This window comes from Haematobia irritans, chromosome 2, assembly GCF_050003625.1.
Source record: "Haematobia irritans isolate KBUSLIRL chromosome 2, ASM5000362v1, whole genome shotgun sequence".
Taxonomy (NCBI): domain Eukaryota; kingdom Metazoa; phylum Arthropoda; class Insecta; order Diptera; family Muscidae; genus Haematobia; species Haematobia irritans.
The window spans coordinates 103,052,431-103,070,617 of record NC_134398.1 but is presented as its reverse complement, the minus strand read 5'-3'; the positions used below and the strand labels follow the sequence as shown (position 1 = coordinate 103,070,617).

The 18,187-nt window shown below is 37.1% G+C and overlaps 1 protein-coding gene across 4 annotated transcripts in view; it reads right to left on the bottom strand.

Moving 5' to 3' along the window:
- Positions 1–15,474, bottom strand: part of Coa8 (Cytochrome c oxidase assembly factor 8) — a 119,519-nt gene extending 104,045 nt beyond the window's left edge. For all 4 annotated transcript variants that reach the window (XR_012719512.1, XR_012719511.1, XR_012719513.1 and 1 more), the window contains exons 1-2: positions 15,324–15,474; positions 15,029–15,271 (exon numbers count right to left, since the gene is read on the bottom strand). Coding sequence is in view for 1 of the 4 variants with exons in the window: in XM_075295771.1 (XP_075151886.1) it covers positions 15,029–15,271; positions 15,324–15,353 (273 nt within the window). In the remaining 3 variants the exon portion in view is untranslated. The remainder of the gene's footprint in view (positions 1–15,028; positions 15,272–15,323) is intronic.
- Positions 15,475–18,187: the final 2,713 nt, after the last annotated feature.

The window sequence follows — 18,187 nt, the reverse complement described above, 5'->3', positions numbered from 1 at the left end:
AGTTGAGTATGCCTCATATGTTGTTCCAGATGGACGTAGCCCAAAGTTTTGGTGGAGTGAGGAACTCAAGGTTGGGTTTCGCAGGCAGTGGGCGGCTGCTAAGAAAGCCAGGCTTCCTCGTATAACAATCTTGAAGATGCTAGAAAAGCGACTGAGCACTGGAAGAATATGGTGGCTGAGGCCAAGAAAAAGTGTTATCTTGCCAAACTAGATGAAATCAACAAGTCTCCTAACACTAAAAATGCCTGGAAGTTTATTAATAACATCCGTGGAAGAAATAATCCTACTAGATCTATTTGGAATGATGAAAATAATGCTGTATACTTGGAGCACCTTAAAAATCAAGTTACTGGTGAGAATGTGATTATTGATTTTCCTTTGGTTAATCACTTCATTGAACCATTTGATTTTGAAGAGTTTATTTTGTGTCTATCTGGAAAAAGGTCTCAGTCGGCTGGAGGACATGATGGAATAACGTATAATATGATTAAATCTCTCTCGGGCATTTCCAAACGTGCTTTGTTAACAGCTATGAACAATGCTTTTTTGACTAACACCATTCGAGATGATTGGAGAATTATAAAAATTGTGCCTATACCAAAACCGAAAAAGAATCATAATGACCCTAAAAACTTTCGGCCAATATCATTGATATCGGTGTTTCTAAAATGTATTAATTTAATGGTGAAAGAAAGAATCTCAGTACACTTTGACAGTGTGGATATTATACCCAGAAGATCATTTGCATACAAAAAGAATTCTTCCACAAGTACATGTATTAATGAACTCTTGCATAGAGTTGCCTTGCTTAAGGCCAACAACTTCAAGGTTGTTATTCTGTCTCTTGATATATGTGATGCTTATAATTGTGTTAAGATTGATATGCTACAGAGAAAACTCATCCTTTCAGGTTTGGATACTGCGTACTGTAACTGGATCATTAATTTTCTCTCTCACAGAATACTGAAGTTGAGTAATTCTGAGGTGTCTGTGTACAATGGGTTGCCACAAGGTAGTTGTCTGTCGCCACTGCTGTTTAACTTATACACTGCCAGTCTTCATACCCTTGAGGATGGCAATACAACTATTTTTCAATATGCAGATGACTTCATCATAATGTCTTATCACCGTGATTTTGCTGAGGCTAGATCGAACCTTATTGACAAGGTAAGAGAATTCATGGACACCTGTAGAAATCTTAATTTATCCTTTAATCCATCCAAATCGAACACAATGTATTTTGCTAAAAATGGTTTTAAAAATATTGATATGGTTATCGATGGTACTAGAGTTGAGCAGACGAAAAAACTGCGATTTCTAGGCAGAATTGTCACGAATTCCTTGTCGATAAAGGACCATTATGATTCTATTTCAAAGGAGACGCAGAATCGTGTAAACATGCTTAAGTGCCTCACTTCTATTCGAGGGGGTTTGCATCCCAATGTTGCGTTGAATGTGTATAAAAGCATTGTTAGATCAAAGATAGAATATGTGAGAACCACAGCGGCAGATGCCCCGAAGAGTATTAATAAAAGAGTGGAAAGATTACAGACTGACATGTTAAGGAGAAGTCTAGGTGTTGCCAGATCTTCCCCCACACATATTGTTTATGCATTGGCTCATGAACTCCCCCCAGAGTTTAGAGCAGTGTACCTGACAGCGAAAGAACTCATTAAGGTGCAATCCAGAGATAAGGTGCTGTATGATCTAGTGTCTGATAATCCAAAAGTCAGCTACAGTTACGTATATTATGAATTTCCTCAAATTTTTGATAGTATTGAGCACATTTCTAACTCCTTGACATCTAGAAAAGTTACTGTCAGACTCAACCTATTGCCTAATGGGAAGAATAACTATCCCATAGATATATTAAAGTCCATCTACCTCAGCGAAATTGATGGCTATAAAAATTTTAATTTTACTATTTTTGCTACTGATGCTTCTGTTTCTACTAACTCTATTGGCTGTGGTATTGTCAATGTATCCACAAATCAACGATTTCTTTTCAGAATTGGTTTTGCTGCCTCATCCACTTTTGGGGAACTATGGGCATTAGTCAAGGCTCTGGAGATTGCCATTGAACATGAAGATGACAAGTGTGTACTGTTCACGGATAGCCTTGCTGCATGCAAGATTATTGCCAGTGAAAACACCAACAACTACATTGCCGCTACATTTCATCAAAAACTTCAAGATTCTAACATCAATAAATGCCATATTGTCTGGATTCCTGGTCATAGAGGACTGAACATAAATGAGTTAGCAGATGAAACAGCCAAACTTGCTGCAGAGTGTGGGGCACCCCTTAACCCTAAACTCACTCCTGAAGAAGGCCTAAACAAAATCCGAACAGCTCTATGGAATAATTGGAATTTAGAATTCAAGAAAATTTCTCTCTGCAAAAGCATCAAAGCCAGCAAATTATTTGAAGATGTTAGAATAAAGCCGTGGTTTTCGAAGTATATGTTCAACCCCCAAGAAACCAAAATCATCAATCGATTGCACACAGCCCGTACGTATGACAAACCTTTTCTTTTAAAAATTGGAGCTATCAGCTCAGATGTCTGCAACGAATGTTTGGATGCGGAATCAACACATCATACAATTTTTGATTGTACAAAATTCGATGCTCTAAGACTGAAATACAATTTAACTAATCGTTTTACTGATGTTTATGACATCCTGGCTACAAAGGACATAGATTTATATAAATCTCTCGTTAATTTTATTATTGAAACTAACGTTTCAATTTAATTACTTGATTGAATCAACAAGACTGATATGGAATTCATCTGTGATATTTTATGGCTTACGCCTAATCGATTTAAACTAACAACAAACCTAACCTGTGATATTTATAAGCCTGATACATTTATGCCGTCGTCACATTTACAATAATTATTGACTAATTGACTATCATTTATATTTTGAATAACTGATCCTAAACTTTTGTCATGGCGAAACATATGCACTATTTATACCACTCACACCTGATAATTAGAGTCTACTCATATCGGGTTCGATAGCTTCTAATCGGGGCTTTTTTGGCTCAACGAAAGTGTTCATTTGTTTATTTCCGGTGTAGTTTGGGTCTACATCGATCGGTGTATATAACCTGGCCTTTTAATGTCGAAGAGACATTGCCATTAATTAATCAAAACCCCAAAAAAAAAAAAAAAATGCACGTTTGGAAATATCTCTTTATTGCACTCTCCAAGTGCTTCCATCGCTGAATTAGGCAGGTTCTTTTCGAAGGTTTTGCGCCATTTCATTTACACATGTGTGTTTGGCTATTTCGTTGTTGTTGCTATGGCTAAACAAAGCGAGTCATGTTCACAAAAAGAAAAACAAACACAAATAAAAAGCAGAAAGACATTTTCCAAAAATGAAATTTGTGGTGCGAGAACAAAAACAATTTGTTTTTTCGGCCGACGTTTGACGGACTTTTCAACTAGTATTCTATGATTTGTGCAAGTGTTATAGGTAAGCGTTTTTCAAAATAAAACCTCCAGCTTTTCTTCAACATCTTCGATAAGATTTTTCTATGCAGCTAAAAATATATATTTATTTATATAAAAATATTCATTCATTTCGGGGGGGTTTGATCCCCCTCATCCCCCCCCCCCCCCTGAATACGGCCATGGTTTGATAGCCGCGTTCGAATCGCAATAGATCGAACTACAAGTTGTAAGGCGACCTACGCTTCACAAAATGAAACCACAAATATACTCTAGCCCCGGTCACCCATGGGCCCAACTCACAATGTTTGGGTGGGTTATTTCGGGTCCATGCAACATATAATTGGGTGTAAGACAATCTTCCATTGTCTTCCGACTTAACGAGTCCTCGACACCCGGCTCTTCCGAGTCAAATTTATTCGAAAATTAATTAAATCGATCGGGCTTAACGAGTCCATTGACGATCGCGTGCTTGACGAGCACATTTGTAAATATTAATTTGTTTTTGAAAAAAAAAAAAAACGAAGCATGAAATGGAAAATATAACAAGAAAAAAACGAATTGAACTAAAATAAAATGCTCTCTGTACATTCTGTATACTTTCACTATTTCCTTATTGAACATGTAAATATTATTTAACTTATTTTCAAATTTTGCAACATGGCTGGATGTTGCAAGGCGGGCGGCAATGTTTGTTTACATTTTAATGTTAGTTACCAATAGTAACCTATGTAACCAATAGTAACCTATGTAACCAATAGTAACCTATGTAACTAGTAGTAACCTCTGTAACCAATAGTTACCTATGTCACCAATAGTAACCATACATATTTTTGACAATAGTAACCTGTGGAATGTAGGTTAGGTTAGGTTAAAGTGGCAGCCCGATTAAATTTCTGGCTCACTTAGACTATTCAATCCATTGTGATACCACATTTAACTAAAAGTACCTATTATATACCTATGGGCACTTCTAGTCTTAACCACTGAACCTTCTCTATTATTTACCTTTGTGGAACCAACCAGATTGCTCCAAAAACATTAACAAACTGCTTAAGTTAACGTTTTCCAGGTCATCCAGTAATCTAAAGCTATATGCTCCTAAAATTCGCTTACGCATTACACAAAAAGCAGGACACTCACACAAGAGGTGTTTAATTGATTCCTTTTCCTCCACATCATGACAGCTTATACAATAGTCATTATACGTCGCACCTATAGTTTTTGCAAATTCGCCTATCAGGCAGCGACCCGTTATAGCAGATATCAGGAGTGCTATCTGACGCCTTGAGAACACTAGCATATCTAGTGTGCGGTTTAAGTTTAAATGGGGCCATATTTGCTAGGTGTCGTTACAACCCTTGCAATTTTCCCATCGAATATTGGCCATCATAACAGCCTTCTCACGCAGTAAGAGCTTGCAGGTGGCCAGAGGCATACCAACAGATTCTAGTTCCCCTGGAATATGTAAGGTAGTTCCTAGCCTTGCTAACACATCTGCTTCGCAGTTCCCCGGTATGTTCCTATGGCCAGGCACCCATATTAGGTGAATATTGTACTGCTCAGCCATCTCGTTGAGAGATTTGCGGCAGTCTATGGCCGTTTTCGAGTTAAGGAACACAGAGTCCAAGGATTTTATTGCAGGTTGACTGTCTGAGTATATATTAATGCCAATATTTGTTGGAACATTACTTCTCAGCCAATTCACCACCTCTCTTATTGCCAATATTTCAGCCTGAAAAACACTACAGTGATTAGGTAATATTTTCGCTATTCGAATTTCCAGATCTTTAGAATATAGTCCGAACCCCACTTGTCCATTCAATTTGGAGCCATTAGTATAGAAATCTATATATCTTTTATTCCCCGAGGTCTGTGTACACCACGCCTCACTGTTGGGAATTAGAGTTTCAAACTTTTTGTCGAAAAGTGGTTTTGCCAAGGTGTAATCCACTACGTTAGGCACATCTGGCATTACTTTGAGGACCGAACTATGACCGTACATTTTTTCCGACCACAGCGATAGCTCGCACAACCGCACAGCCGTTGTTGCAGCTGACTGTTTGGCCAAAATGTCTAAAGGCAATAGATGTAGCATGACATTAAGGGAGTCTGTTCCTGTCTTACTAAATGCGCCTGAGATACATAAGCTCGCCATACGCTGAACTTTATCTAAACAAGTCGGTTTCTGAAGTGCCGGAACTAGTGAGCTTTCAATAAAGCTGACTAGTTCATGCAATGCGGTCTCAGTAGACCTGCCCTTCGAGTAGCATGCTGTCGTTTCGAGAGCAAACTTGAATCCACGCTAGTTCTAAGATACATGTCTATCATCCTCTCCAGGGTCTTAAGCAGGAATGAGGATAAGCTGATTGGTCGGAAATCCTTCACACTCGAGTGAGAGGCTTTTCCTGCTTTAGGTATGAAGACGACTTTTGTTTCCCTCCACTTTTCTGGAATATATGCTAAGTTTACACATTTTTTATATATCACCGTCAACCAGGGGACAATTCTTTCAGCCACTGCTTGTAATTCCGCCGGAGTAATTCCATCAGGTCCGGGGGATTTGAATGGTCCAAAGCTATTTAAAGCCCATTTTATTCTAGATTGCGACACAATTTCCACGATAGGATATGACCACTGAGCCTCTGTTACACCGCCGGAACATGGTTCAACCGTCTGATTTTCAGGGAAGTGTGTGTCCAAAAGTACCTCCAACGTCTCTTCACTGGACGTTGTCCAATTTCCCTCCGATGTTTTAATGAAACCTGGAGCGGTGTTAGTGGAAGCCTCTGACGTATTCTCAATACTGCTACCGTAATCATCCCAAGAGTTTTGTTGAGACCTTCTCAGTTCTCGTTTATATGCTCTCAGATTCATCTTGTAAGTGTCCCAATCCTCCGGAGCTCTTGTGGACTTTGCTTTGTTAAAGAGCTTCCTGCAGGATTTCCTCATATTACTTAACTCCGTAGTCCACCATGGCGGCCGATTTTTTCCCCTTGGCTTTCCTCTAGTGCAAGCAGCTTTCAGTGACATGTTGAAGGCCTTAGTAATCCGCTCCACTGCGTGTTCGATATCTTGCACAGTGCTCATATTTGTCTCTGGCATTTCCGGTATCATCAAATTGAACGATTCCCTATACCTATTCCAATCAGCTTTCCTAACATTTGGCGGAAATATGGTCTTTGGAGTACGAACAGCCAATCTGAAACTGATGTAGCGATGATCTGAGAAGCTATGTTCCCTCAAAACCACCACTCAGATATCTTATCATTCAGTTCCGGAGAGGTCAACGTGACGTCCAAAACCTCTTGTCTGTTTCTGGTGACGAAGGTTGGTGCATCTCCCTTATTGCAAACTACCAGGTTAGTACGCAAAATAAACTCTATTAGCGACTCTCCCCTTGCATTAGTATTACTACTTCCCCAAATACTATGATGTGCATTTGCATCGCATCCCATAATAAGTTTTGTCTTTGTTTTTAGTGACTCCTCAACTAAGGTCTTAACGGCACTGGGTGGCATCACCCTATCATGTCCCATGTAGACCGAAGATACCCAATATTTGCATTTGGATATCTCTAGACTGGCTAAGACAGTGTCTGCATTGCTCAATGAAGGAAGCAGAAACAAGTTTAGTTCGTTTTTAGCAATTATACATGCTCGATTTATATCATTACCGGTATTATGCAAAAGTTTGAAACCCGGAGTGCTTAATTCACAGATCTTGTTCTTATATATGTATGGTTCTTGAATAAGAACTATATCTATGTCTCCTTTCATCAGGAGAACTTTTAAGGCAGCACAAGCGGCCTTACAATGGTGAAGATTTATCTGGAGGAACCGTAGAACCATCCAAATTTTCTACAACCGTCACATCAGCCGCTTCAATTGAGTCATCAAGGGCTTCATCTTCACAGATCTCGGTGATTCTCGCAACAATCCGCGGTTCAGCTTTGGTGAGGTTTGAGCCTGTAGAAACTTCCCGCATATGATTTTCGCCATAGTCTGCAGGTTTTATGTCTCCTTCGGCTTCGCTAGGAGATTTTTTCACTTCTGACTCTACCGGAGGCTTATCCGTTTCGGAATCCTTTGGCTGATCGCTTTTGTATACCTTCATATGGATGTCATTAAAGCCATAACTTACACGTCCTGGGGTCTGGGCTAGATGTGGCAGCGACTCAATGTTTAATATAAACATCGCATGTCGTCTTGGTCCATCCACCTCATCCAAACGACCAACCTTCCAATCGGCGGTTGGAAGATCTGGGTTACATTCTTTTAGTCTCTCTAGTATTGACTCAGGATCAGGAGGGTTTGCCAGTATCCATGCATGTGCTCTAGGTTTAGCCGGTATGTCTTTTTTATCGACTAACTCCAAAGCGGCTCCTTCCCAAACTTCACCAATTAGCATCAATGCAGCTTTAAAGAAATCCATAGACCTCTGGACCGCAAAAGCTATTAACTTATATCGTCCTTGATACCATCCAGCATCTTGCCGTCGAGGACTTGGTCCGGGAAACTTTTTTCGCACCTCTGAGTAGACACCAGACATCACGTTCTCCATTTCCCCCCCATTTTTGCCTTGGAATCATACCGTCCAGTTCTCCTTTATTAATAATAGCCATCACAAGGCTGTCTTTAGCAACTGAGGCAAACGATATTTGATCCCTTTTGAAGGATGGCAGCTCATCCGGCGATCGTTCCCTTTTTCCAGTCTCAAGAATTCCTTGAGCCCATTTTAAGGAATCGCTTTGTCTAGCCGACAGCGTGCTTGGGTCGACTGATTCTAACTTCTTTAGGATAAACAAAGCATTTCTGCGTTCCTTGAATCTCTTTCGTGAGGCATTGCCCCCTTTTGATGTCGTTACCTTAGAAAAAGTTCGACTTGTCATAGTGTCGCCACCTGTCGACCCGTCTACAGGTCGACTAATTGGGCCTAACTCTTGGTCATTGCACAGATTTATAACTCCAGTCGATACCCGTCCACTGGGCCCTGAAGTTAGCAACCCAGTGGATGACTTGGAATTTCGCTGCATGGTGGCTTAATATCACACCACACTTGAAATTCTTAGTAGGTACCTATTACGATAAGTTTATCCGCTATTGAAAAACACTTCCGTTCCGTTCGACGGTTGAATAGAGAATCATGTTGTACTTGTACACGCATATTTGTTTTTAAAGATAATTTTTTTACGTTTCGCCATAAGAAACATGATTTGAGACATGCATTAAGTTCATCTGCGGCTGTTGAGCGTGGTATAATGGGCAGAGTTTGTCGAAAATCACCAGACAATAAAATGACTACTCCACCAAATAGTTGTATATTCCCTCTCAAATCTTGTAGTGTACGATGAAGAGCTTCTAATGATTTTTTGTGCGCCATAGTACATTCGTCCCATATAATGAGTTGGCATTTTTGGAGTAATTTGCCCATTCCAGAATTTTTGCTTATATTGCATGTTGGTGTCTCAATGATTTGTCCAATCCCTCCCATATTTGCAGCAAAACTTCGAAAATTTACAACAAACCGATATACCAAATTTTGTTGAAATACCGTTAATAGGAACAGATTTAATTGAGTTTTTATTATTCATTTGTATAAGAGGTACCACGCCCCTTTGTACAATCCCGCCCATATTTGCAGCATAACTTCGAAAATTCACACCAAAGCGACAAACAATATTTTGTGGAAATACAGGCAATAGGAAGCGAAATTATTGAGTTTGGCGGAAGTTTCTAGCATCCACCAACTCCGCTCCAGGTTTCATTAAAACATCGGAGGGCAATTGGACAACGTCTAGTGAGGAGACGCTGGAGGTACTATGGGACACACATTTTCCTGGAAATCAGACGGTTGAACCAGGTTCTGGCGGTGCCACAGTGGCTCAGCGGTCGTTTCCTATCGAGGAAATTGTATCGGAATCTAGAATAAGATGGGCGTTAAATAGCTTTGGACCATTCAAATCCCCCGGACCTGATGGAATTACTCCGGCGGAGTTACAAGCAGTGACTGACAAAATTATCCCCTGGTTGTCGGCGATATATAAAGGATGTATGAACTTATCATATATCCCAGGAAAGTGGAGGGAAACAAAAGTCATTTTCATACCTAAAGCGGGAAAAGCCTCTCACTCGAGGGCGAAGGATTTCCGACCAATCAGCTTATCCTCATTCCTACTTAAGACTCTGGAGAGGATGATAGATATTTAATTTAATTTAATTTAATTTTATTTTATTTTCATATGTAACTAAGCCTTACAAAGGCCTTATACAGTTACTTAAATCAACATTTTAAATACTACTCAAAACAATTCTCTTATTTCTAACATTAATATACTAACAATAATACAACAACAGGATACTACTCTATTATAATGTATAATAAAATTAAAATTATAAATATTTGGACACATATTACAAAATATAACATAAAGTATATAAAATATAAATAAACAAATAAAACAAAACATATAACCTATACAACAAAAAAGCATAATTACAAAAAGATATACATTAAAGAAAAAAAATAAATAAATAAAATAAAATAAATAAATAAAACTAAAACTTATTTAAAAAAATGTATATAAATAACACCACTTTATGATACGTACTTTCTCTCTTTCAAAAACTACTCTAAAACATACCTAAAAAATAAATATATTAAATATTGCAAGCTCATATGTCATAAAGTTTAGCATATTCACAAAGTTTCTTATTAAAAGTTATAGGGGAATAACTAAACGATTTTAAAGACACAGGTAGTGCATTATATGCACGGGCAACTCTTACGAAAAAAGATCTTTCAAGAATGGATGTCAACCTGGGGATAAGCATCTGGGGATTTCTCGTTGACCTAGAAAACGAGAATAAATCCAACACAAATAACGGTTCCCTAATTTTAAAGACTTTATAAAAGTGAATTTATCTTAGAACTAGCATCGATTCAAGTTTGTTCTCGAAACGACAGCATGCATACTCGAAGGCAGGTCTACTGAGATCGCATTACATGAACTAGTCAGCTTTATTGAAAGCTTATTATTCAACCGTCGAACTGAACGGACGTGTTTTCTAATAGCGGAGTATTTCATTGTAATAAGTACTTATAACGAATTTCACGTGTGGTGGAAATAATAAACCACCATGCAGCGTAATTCAAAGTCATCCACTGGTTTGCTAACTTCAGGGCCCAGTGGACGGGTAACGACTGAAGTTATAAATTTGGGCAGCGACCAAGAGTCAGGCCCAATTAGTCGACCTGTAGACGGGTCGACACGCGGTGACACTTTGGCAAGTCGAACCTTTTTTAAGGTGACGACATCAAAAGGAGGCAATCCCTCTCGAAAGAGATTCAAGGAACGAAGAAATGCTTTGTTTATCCTAAAGAAATTAGGATCAGTCAACCCAAGCACGTTGTCGGGCTAAGCAAAGCGATTCCTTAAAATGGGCTCAAGGAATTCTTGAAGCTGGAAAAAGGGAACGATCGCCGGATGAGCTGCCAACCTCTAAACGGGATCAAAGATCGTTTGCCTCAGTTGCAAAAGACAGCCTTGAGATGGCTATTATTAATAAAGGAGCATTGGACGGTATGATTCCAACGCAAAAATGGGGGGAAATTGAGAACGCGATGTCTGGTGTATACTCAGAGGTGCGAAAAAAGTTTCCCGGACCAAGTCCTCGACGGCAAGATGCTGGATGGTATCAAGGACGATATAAGTTAATAGCTTTTGCGGACCAGAGGTCTATGGATTGCTTTAAAGCTGCATTGATGCTAATTGGTGAAGTTTGGGAAGGAGTCGCTTTGGAGTTAGTCGATAAAAAGGACATACCGGCTAAACCTAGAGCACATGCATGGATACCGGCAAACCCTCCTGATCCTGAGTCAATATTAGAGAGACTAAAAGAATGTAACCCAGATCTTCCAACCGCCGATTGGAAGGTTGGTCGTTTGGATGAGGTGGATGGACCAAGACGACATGCGGTGTTTATATTAAACATAGAGTCGCTGCCACATCTAGCCCAGACCCAAGGACGCGTAAGTTATGGCTTTCATGATATCCATATGAAGGTATACAAAAGCGATCAGCCAAGGATTCCGAAACGGACAAGCCTCCGGTAGAGTCAGCAGTGAAAAAAATCTCCTAGCGAAGCCGAAGGAGACATAAAAACTGCAGACTATGGCGAAAATCATATGCGGGAAGTTTCTACAGGCTCAAGCCTCACCAAAGCTGAACCGCGGATTGTTGCGAGAGTCACCGAGATCTGTGAAGAGGAAGCCCTTGATGACTCAATTGAAGCGGCTGATGTGACGGTGGTTGAAAATTTGGATGGTTCTACGGTTCCTCCAGATAAATCTTCACCATTGTAAGGCCGCTTGTGCTGCCTTAAAAGTTCTCCTGATGAAAGGAGACATAGATATAGTTCTTATTCAAGAACCATACATATATAAGAACAAGATCTGTGAATTAAGCACTCCGGGTTTCAAACTTTTGCATAATAACGGTAAAGATATAAATCGAGCATGTATAATTGCTAAAAACGAACTAAACTTGTTTCTGCTTCCTTCATTGAGCAATGCAGACACTGTCGTAGCCAGTCTAGAGATATCCACATACAAATATTGGGTATCTTCGGTCTACATGGGACATGATAGGGAGATGCCACCCTGTGCCGTTAAGACCTTAGTTGAGGAGTCACTAAAAACAAAGACAAAACTCATTATGGGATGCGATGCAAATGCACATCATAGTATTTGGGGGAGTAGCGATACTAATGCAAGGGGAGAGTCGCTAATAGAGTTTATTTTGCGTACTAACCTGGTAGTTTGCAATAAGGGAGATGCACCAACCTTCGTCACCAGGAACAGACAAGAGGTTTTGGACGTCACGTTGGCCTCTCCGGAACTGAATGATAAGATATCTGAGTGGCAAGTTTTGAGGGAACATAGCTTCTCAGATCATCGCTACATCAGTTTCAGATTGGCTGTTCGTACTTCAAAGACCACATTTCCGCCAAATGTTAGGAAAGCTGATTGGAATAGGTATAGGGAATCGTTCAATTTAATGATACCGGAAATGCCGGAGACAAAATATGAGCACTGTGCAAGATATCGAACTCGCAGTGGAGCGGATTACTAAGGCCTTCAAAATCCACAAGAGCTCCGGAGGATTGGGACACTTACAAGATGAATCTGAGAGCATATAAACGAGAACTGAGAAGGTCTCAACAAAACTCTTGGGATGATTACTGTAGCAGTATTGAGAATACGTCTGAGGCTTCCAGACTACGGAAGGTATTAGCATCCACTAACACCGCTCCAGGTTTCATTAAAACATCGGAGGGAAATTGGACAACGTCCAGTGAGGAAACGTTGGAGGTACTTTTGGATACACACTTCCCTGGAAATCAGACGGTTGAACCATGTTCCGGCGGTGTAACAGAGGCTCAGCGATCATTTCCTATCGAGGAAATTGTGTCGGAATCTAGAATAAAATGGGCTTTAAATTTAAATTCTTTAATTAATTTTTTTAATTTTTATTTATTTTTTATATATATATATTTTTTATTTAGTTTTTAGTTTTTTTTATTTAGTTTGTAAAGGGTGATTCTTTTGAGGTTAGGATTTTCATGCATTAGTATTTGACAGATCACGTGGGATTTCAGACATGGTGTCAAAGAGAAAGATGCTCAGTATGCTTAGACATTTCATCATGAATAGACTTACTAACGAGCCACAACGTCGAATTTTCAGTGAATGGGCCCTAGAAAAGTTGGCAGAAAATCCGCTTTTTATCGACAAATTTTGTTCAGCGATGAGGCTCATTTCTGGTTGAATGGCTACGTAAATAAGCAAAATTGCCGCATTTGGAGTGAAGAGCAACCAGAAGCCGTTCAAGAACTGCCCATGCATCCCGAAAAATGCACTGTTTGGTGTGGTTTGTACGCTGGTGGAATCATTGGACCGTATTTTTTCAAAGATGCTGTTGGACGCAACGTTACGGTGAATGGCGATCGCTATCGTTCGATGCTAACAAACTTTTTGTTGCCAAAAATGGAAGAACTGAACTTGGTTGACATGTGGTTTCAACAAGATGGCGCTACATGCCACACAGCTCGCGATTCTATGGCCATTTTGAGGGAAAACTTCGGAGAACAATTCATCTCAAGAAATGGACCGGTAAGTTGGCCACCAAGATCATGCGATTTGACGCCTTTAGACTATTTTTTGTGGGGCTACGTCAAGTCTAAAGTCTACAGAAATAAGCCAGCAACTATTCCAGCTTTGGAAGACAACATTTCCGAAGAAATTCGGGCTATTCCGGCCGAAATGCTCGAAAAAGTTGCCCAAAATTGGACTTTCCGAATGGACCATCTAAGACGCAGCCGCGGTCAACATTTAAATGAAATTATCTTCAAAAAGTAAATGTCATGGACCAATCTAACGTTTCAAATAAAGAACCGATGAGATTTTGCAAATTTTATGCGTTTTTTTTAAAAAAAAAGTTATAAAGCTCTTAACAAATCACCCTTTATATATATATATATATATATATATATATATATATATATATATATATATATATATATATATATATATATATATATATATATATATATATATATATATATATATATATATATATATATATATAATATATATATTATATATATATATATATATATATATATATATATATATATATATATATATATATATATATATATATATATATATATATATATATATATATATATATATATTATATATATATATATATATATATATATATATATATATATATATATATATAAAGTGTGCTTTATTATAAATTAATTGTGTAATTATACTGAAGTCGGATTTTTATTCATATTTTAAAAATAAAACATTATTGAATCTATAACATCAGTCTATTAATTTTTAGCTAGTGGGGGGGGCTATAGAATATATATGTATATTTAAAATTTCTATTTACTTACGTCATATATATATATATATATATATATATATATATATATATATATATATATATATATATATATATATATATATATATATATATATATATAATATATATATATATATATATATATATATATATATATATATATATATATATATATATATATATATAAATTCATAAATTGTCGATTTTTTTTTTTGAATGGATTTAGAATTTTTGTGGCAAAATATGAATAATTTGTACTGTTTCATTAATTCTTACTCTTCTTTGACCTATTTGAAAAAAAATCAAGAATTACCCACTAGAAATGTGAAAAAACGAGTAAACAAATTGCATAAAAAAACTTCCTGTATAGTTAAAATAATTAACTTCTTTGTGAGAACATTTTTGGAAGTGCTTTTAAACTTGTGCCATTAGAATAACTTACAAAGTTTTTTTTCTGGGAAAAAGTGTGCTTTATTATAAATTAATTGTGTAATTATACTGAAGTCGGATTTTTATTCATATTTTAAAAATAAAACATTATTGAATCTATAACATCAGTCTATTAATTTTTAGCTAGTGGGGGGGGCTATAGAATATATATGTATATTTAAAATTTCTATTTACTTACGTCATAGAAACGCTTATTGTGCCTTAACCAAAAAAAATGATTCCATTCTTCTACTTCAATTCGCTTTAATCTAAGCTTCTTCTCTAACTCCGTTTCATTAGGTGGAATACATCGGACATAGGGTCGAATATTTGAAACCTTATCCGGTGGTCCTACATAATCGCACTTAATCAAATTTGGATCCGGCTTTTCAAGAGAACTTTTGTACGTTTGACGGGCCGAGAAACTGACACTTCTTATATCCTTTAAATATACTAGAATCAGATCAATACAATACGTATAAATTTTGACTTACTACATTTATTTTGGAAATATATAATCGCATCGTAAATTATTTAACAAATATTTATGACATAGTTAGGACACCGATGACACCCAAATATCGACAACGACAGGGTGTAACAGATCTTTACGAACACTGTATTTAGAGTAGAGCATATGATATGTCGCCGTTATTTAAAACTAAGTTGTCGCCTTGGTAGTTTAGTTTGTTCATGATGTGATCACCAATTAAGGCCGGTACTCTGTTCGGTTTTCGCGATGAAACTCCATACAAAACCAAAAAATGCGAAAAATTTGCGAAATTTTTTCCATTTGTGATACTTTGTTTTTTCGTGTTGAAAAACTGACGTTTATAGCACGGCGCCATTTGCAATGTGAATTAAGAAATAATTTATTTATTAAAAACTATTTGTGCGGGTTTATAAATCAAACACGGACCATATTTTTGTTCCGAAACTATACAAAGGATCAAAGGAATAGCAGATCAATTGCCCAAGGAAAAATAAAATGTTATTTTGTAAAAACAAGCGACAACCACCAACTTAGTCCAATATCGCTCCCTGTAAAATAGCGCTCCAAGCTACCTAAAAAAACGCCGCTTTCTATGTGCGAAATAATGGTTTCCATAAAAATTTTTCGCAAGAATGAACATAGTACCGGCCTTTATGCATGACATTGCAGTGGATTTTGTTGAAATCCAATTGCAAAACTACTGAAATTGGTATATATTTCAACTGAAATCCATTGTAAGTAGACATCGGATAGAATGTGAACATAGTATTAATATGAAAATGCTATTTGCAAATCTCGAAAAAGTAAGATTGCAATGAGGACGTACTTCTATACTATTTTCACACTATAAGGTAAGTACTATGTTCGCTTTTCGAGTTGAAATTTTCGTGGTTACTTTATTAAAACGGTTCAATATAAAGCAGATAAATTAACACAATTAATGCACAGTATCTTGTTCCTCTAAATTTTGGCAAGACATTATAGTAATATGTTTGTTTTCATTTATAATTTTGATTATTTCAAAAAAAGTAATCGCGAAAATAAATTGATTTTCAACTCGAAAACCGAACATAGTACTCACGTATAGGTAGGTACTATGTTTATTGGCACGAAAAAAAGTCCCTAAATCATTCTTTCGCGTTGAAAAATGAGAGTATTGACAATAGATTTCGAAGGAAGAAAACAGCCATTTTGGAAATATTTCGCGTTTATTTCTCTGAAATTTAATTGACAACATCGCCAAACGTCATAAAATTATTACATATGTATACGCAGCAGCTGATTAGATTGCTTACACACACGCTTTCATGATAATTGTTTTGAAAAGTTTTTTCTACCAGTTTTTAAATTGTTTTGCAACCAAACCTCACACAGCACTGGACACTAATAATTGTTAAGAATAAAACGCCTGCCGCTCTATTCCTGGTGTCTTACCACATTCGGCAACAGCTTTAACGACATGAGGTACATTGTCGTCTTCTTCAGCTTTTCCAAATGGATACCGTCAATTTGTAACGCCCATCTAACAAACATATAATTCCGGTGTTATGCTAACTTTTACATCATGCGCAGCAATGGACTCATTCATCAACAAACTTAATTCGTTGGTGTCCACAACTCTACACAATCGCATTGCAATACCAGCGGGCAAGAGTGTACTTATGCCCATGCTGTTGCCGCCTCACTAGCAATTTCAAATCCAGTGGTCACCATCACGGTTCCCACAAAGGATAATAACGCCATTTCATTTGCCAATGTTGTTACCTCGGGGGCAACAACATCATGGGGTGACCAGTTAAAACACGTACACCATACATAAAGCTATAGTCAAAGTGAAACTTTTTGTTCAATCAACATAAGCCTATAACTCACGTTCAAGGGTAGTTCCTAAGCAAAAGTCACTGTTCCCGACTTATATTTCGAAAGATAATTCGTCACAAGGGGATGTTAGTGTTCTATACCAGGAACTCTTCTTTGACTGAAGTTAATACATTGAGATGCAAAGTGGCTGGTTTGCTGAAGAATGTTTCTTGTTATACTCTCCCAATGTATAATTTTATAACTATTTCAGTCACGTTATAAAATTCAACCAGTGTTTTGAATCGATAAAATGCAAGATATATGCATAATTAATTTTTGCATTTTATTTTTGGAACATAGCAATTTATTCTTGTGATCCCATTCGTAGCTACCATAGTACTGCAACATCAATCGCACTGCCTTCTTTATAATTACGATGCACGGCCACCATTTGTGTTTATTATCCCTATACCCAGTAAAAAGAAACGATTGTAAAATGAAATTCACTAAATAGAACTTTATTTTGTTAAAACATTTCTATAAATTTCATGTTATGTACATTATTTCTATTCTATCATGTAGTAGGGAGCCGCTAGATAGTGGCTTTATTACGAAAACACAACTCCAAGTTCTTTTTATTCTGTCAATCGATCTTATTGCATTTTTAAATAACAATGCGAACCACATTTTATTGTAATTTCACACAAATCATTTGAATAAATAAATTATTTCTTAATTCACATTGCAAATGGCGCCATGTTTTGAAACTAACTAATCTCAACATATGGAAGGAAAAAAAAACAAAGTATCACAAATGAAAAAATATTTCGGTAGTTTTTCGCATTTTTGGTTTTGTATGGGATTTCGCTGCGGAAACCGAACATAGTACCTACCTTATGATGTGAATGTGTATATTATTTGATATCTGACTTTTGTATTGAAAGGCAAAATTCTCGAAAACGAAAGATTTGAAGCACAATGTGAACGTAGAATCATACTACGTTTACATTGTTAATAGTTTTTTTATTTGTAAATTTAAACTGTCCTAACAAAAGAACTTATTTT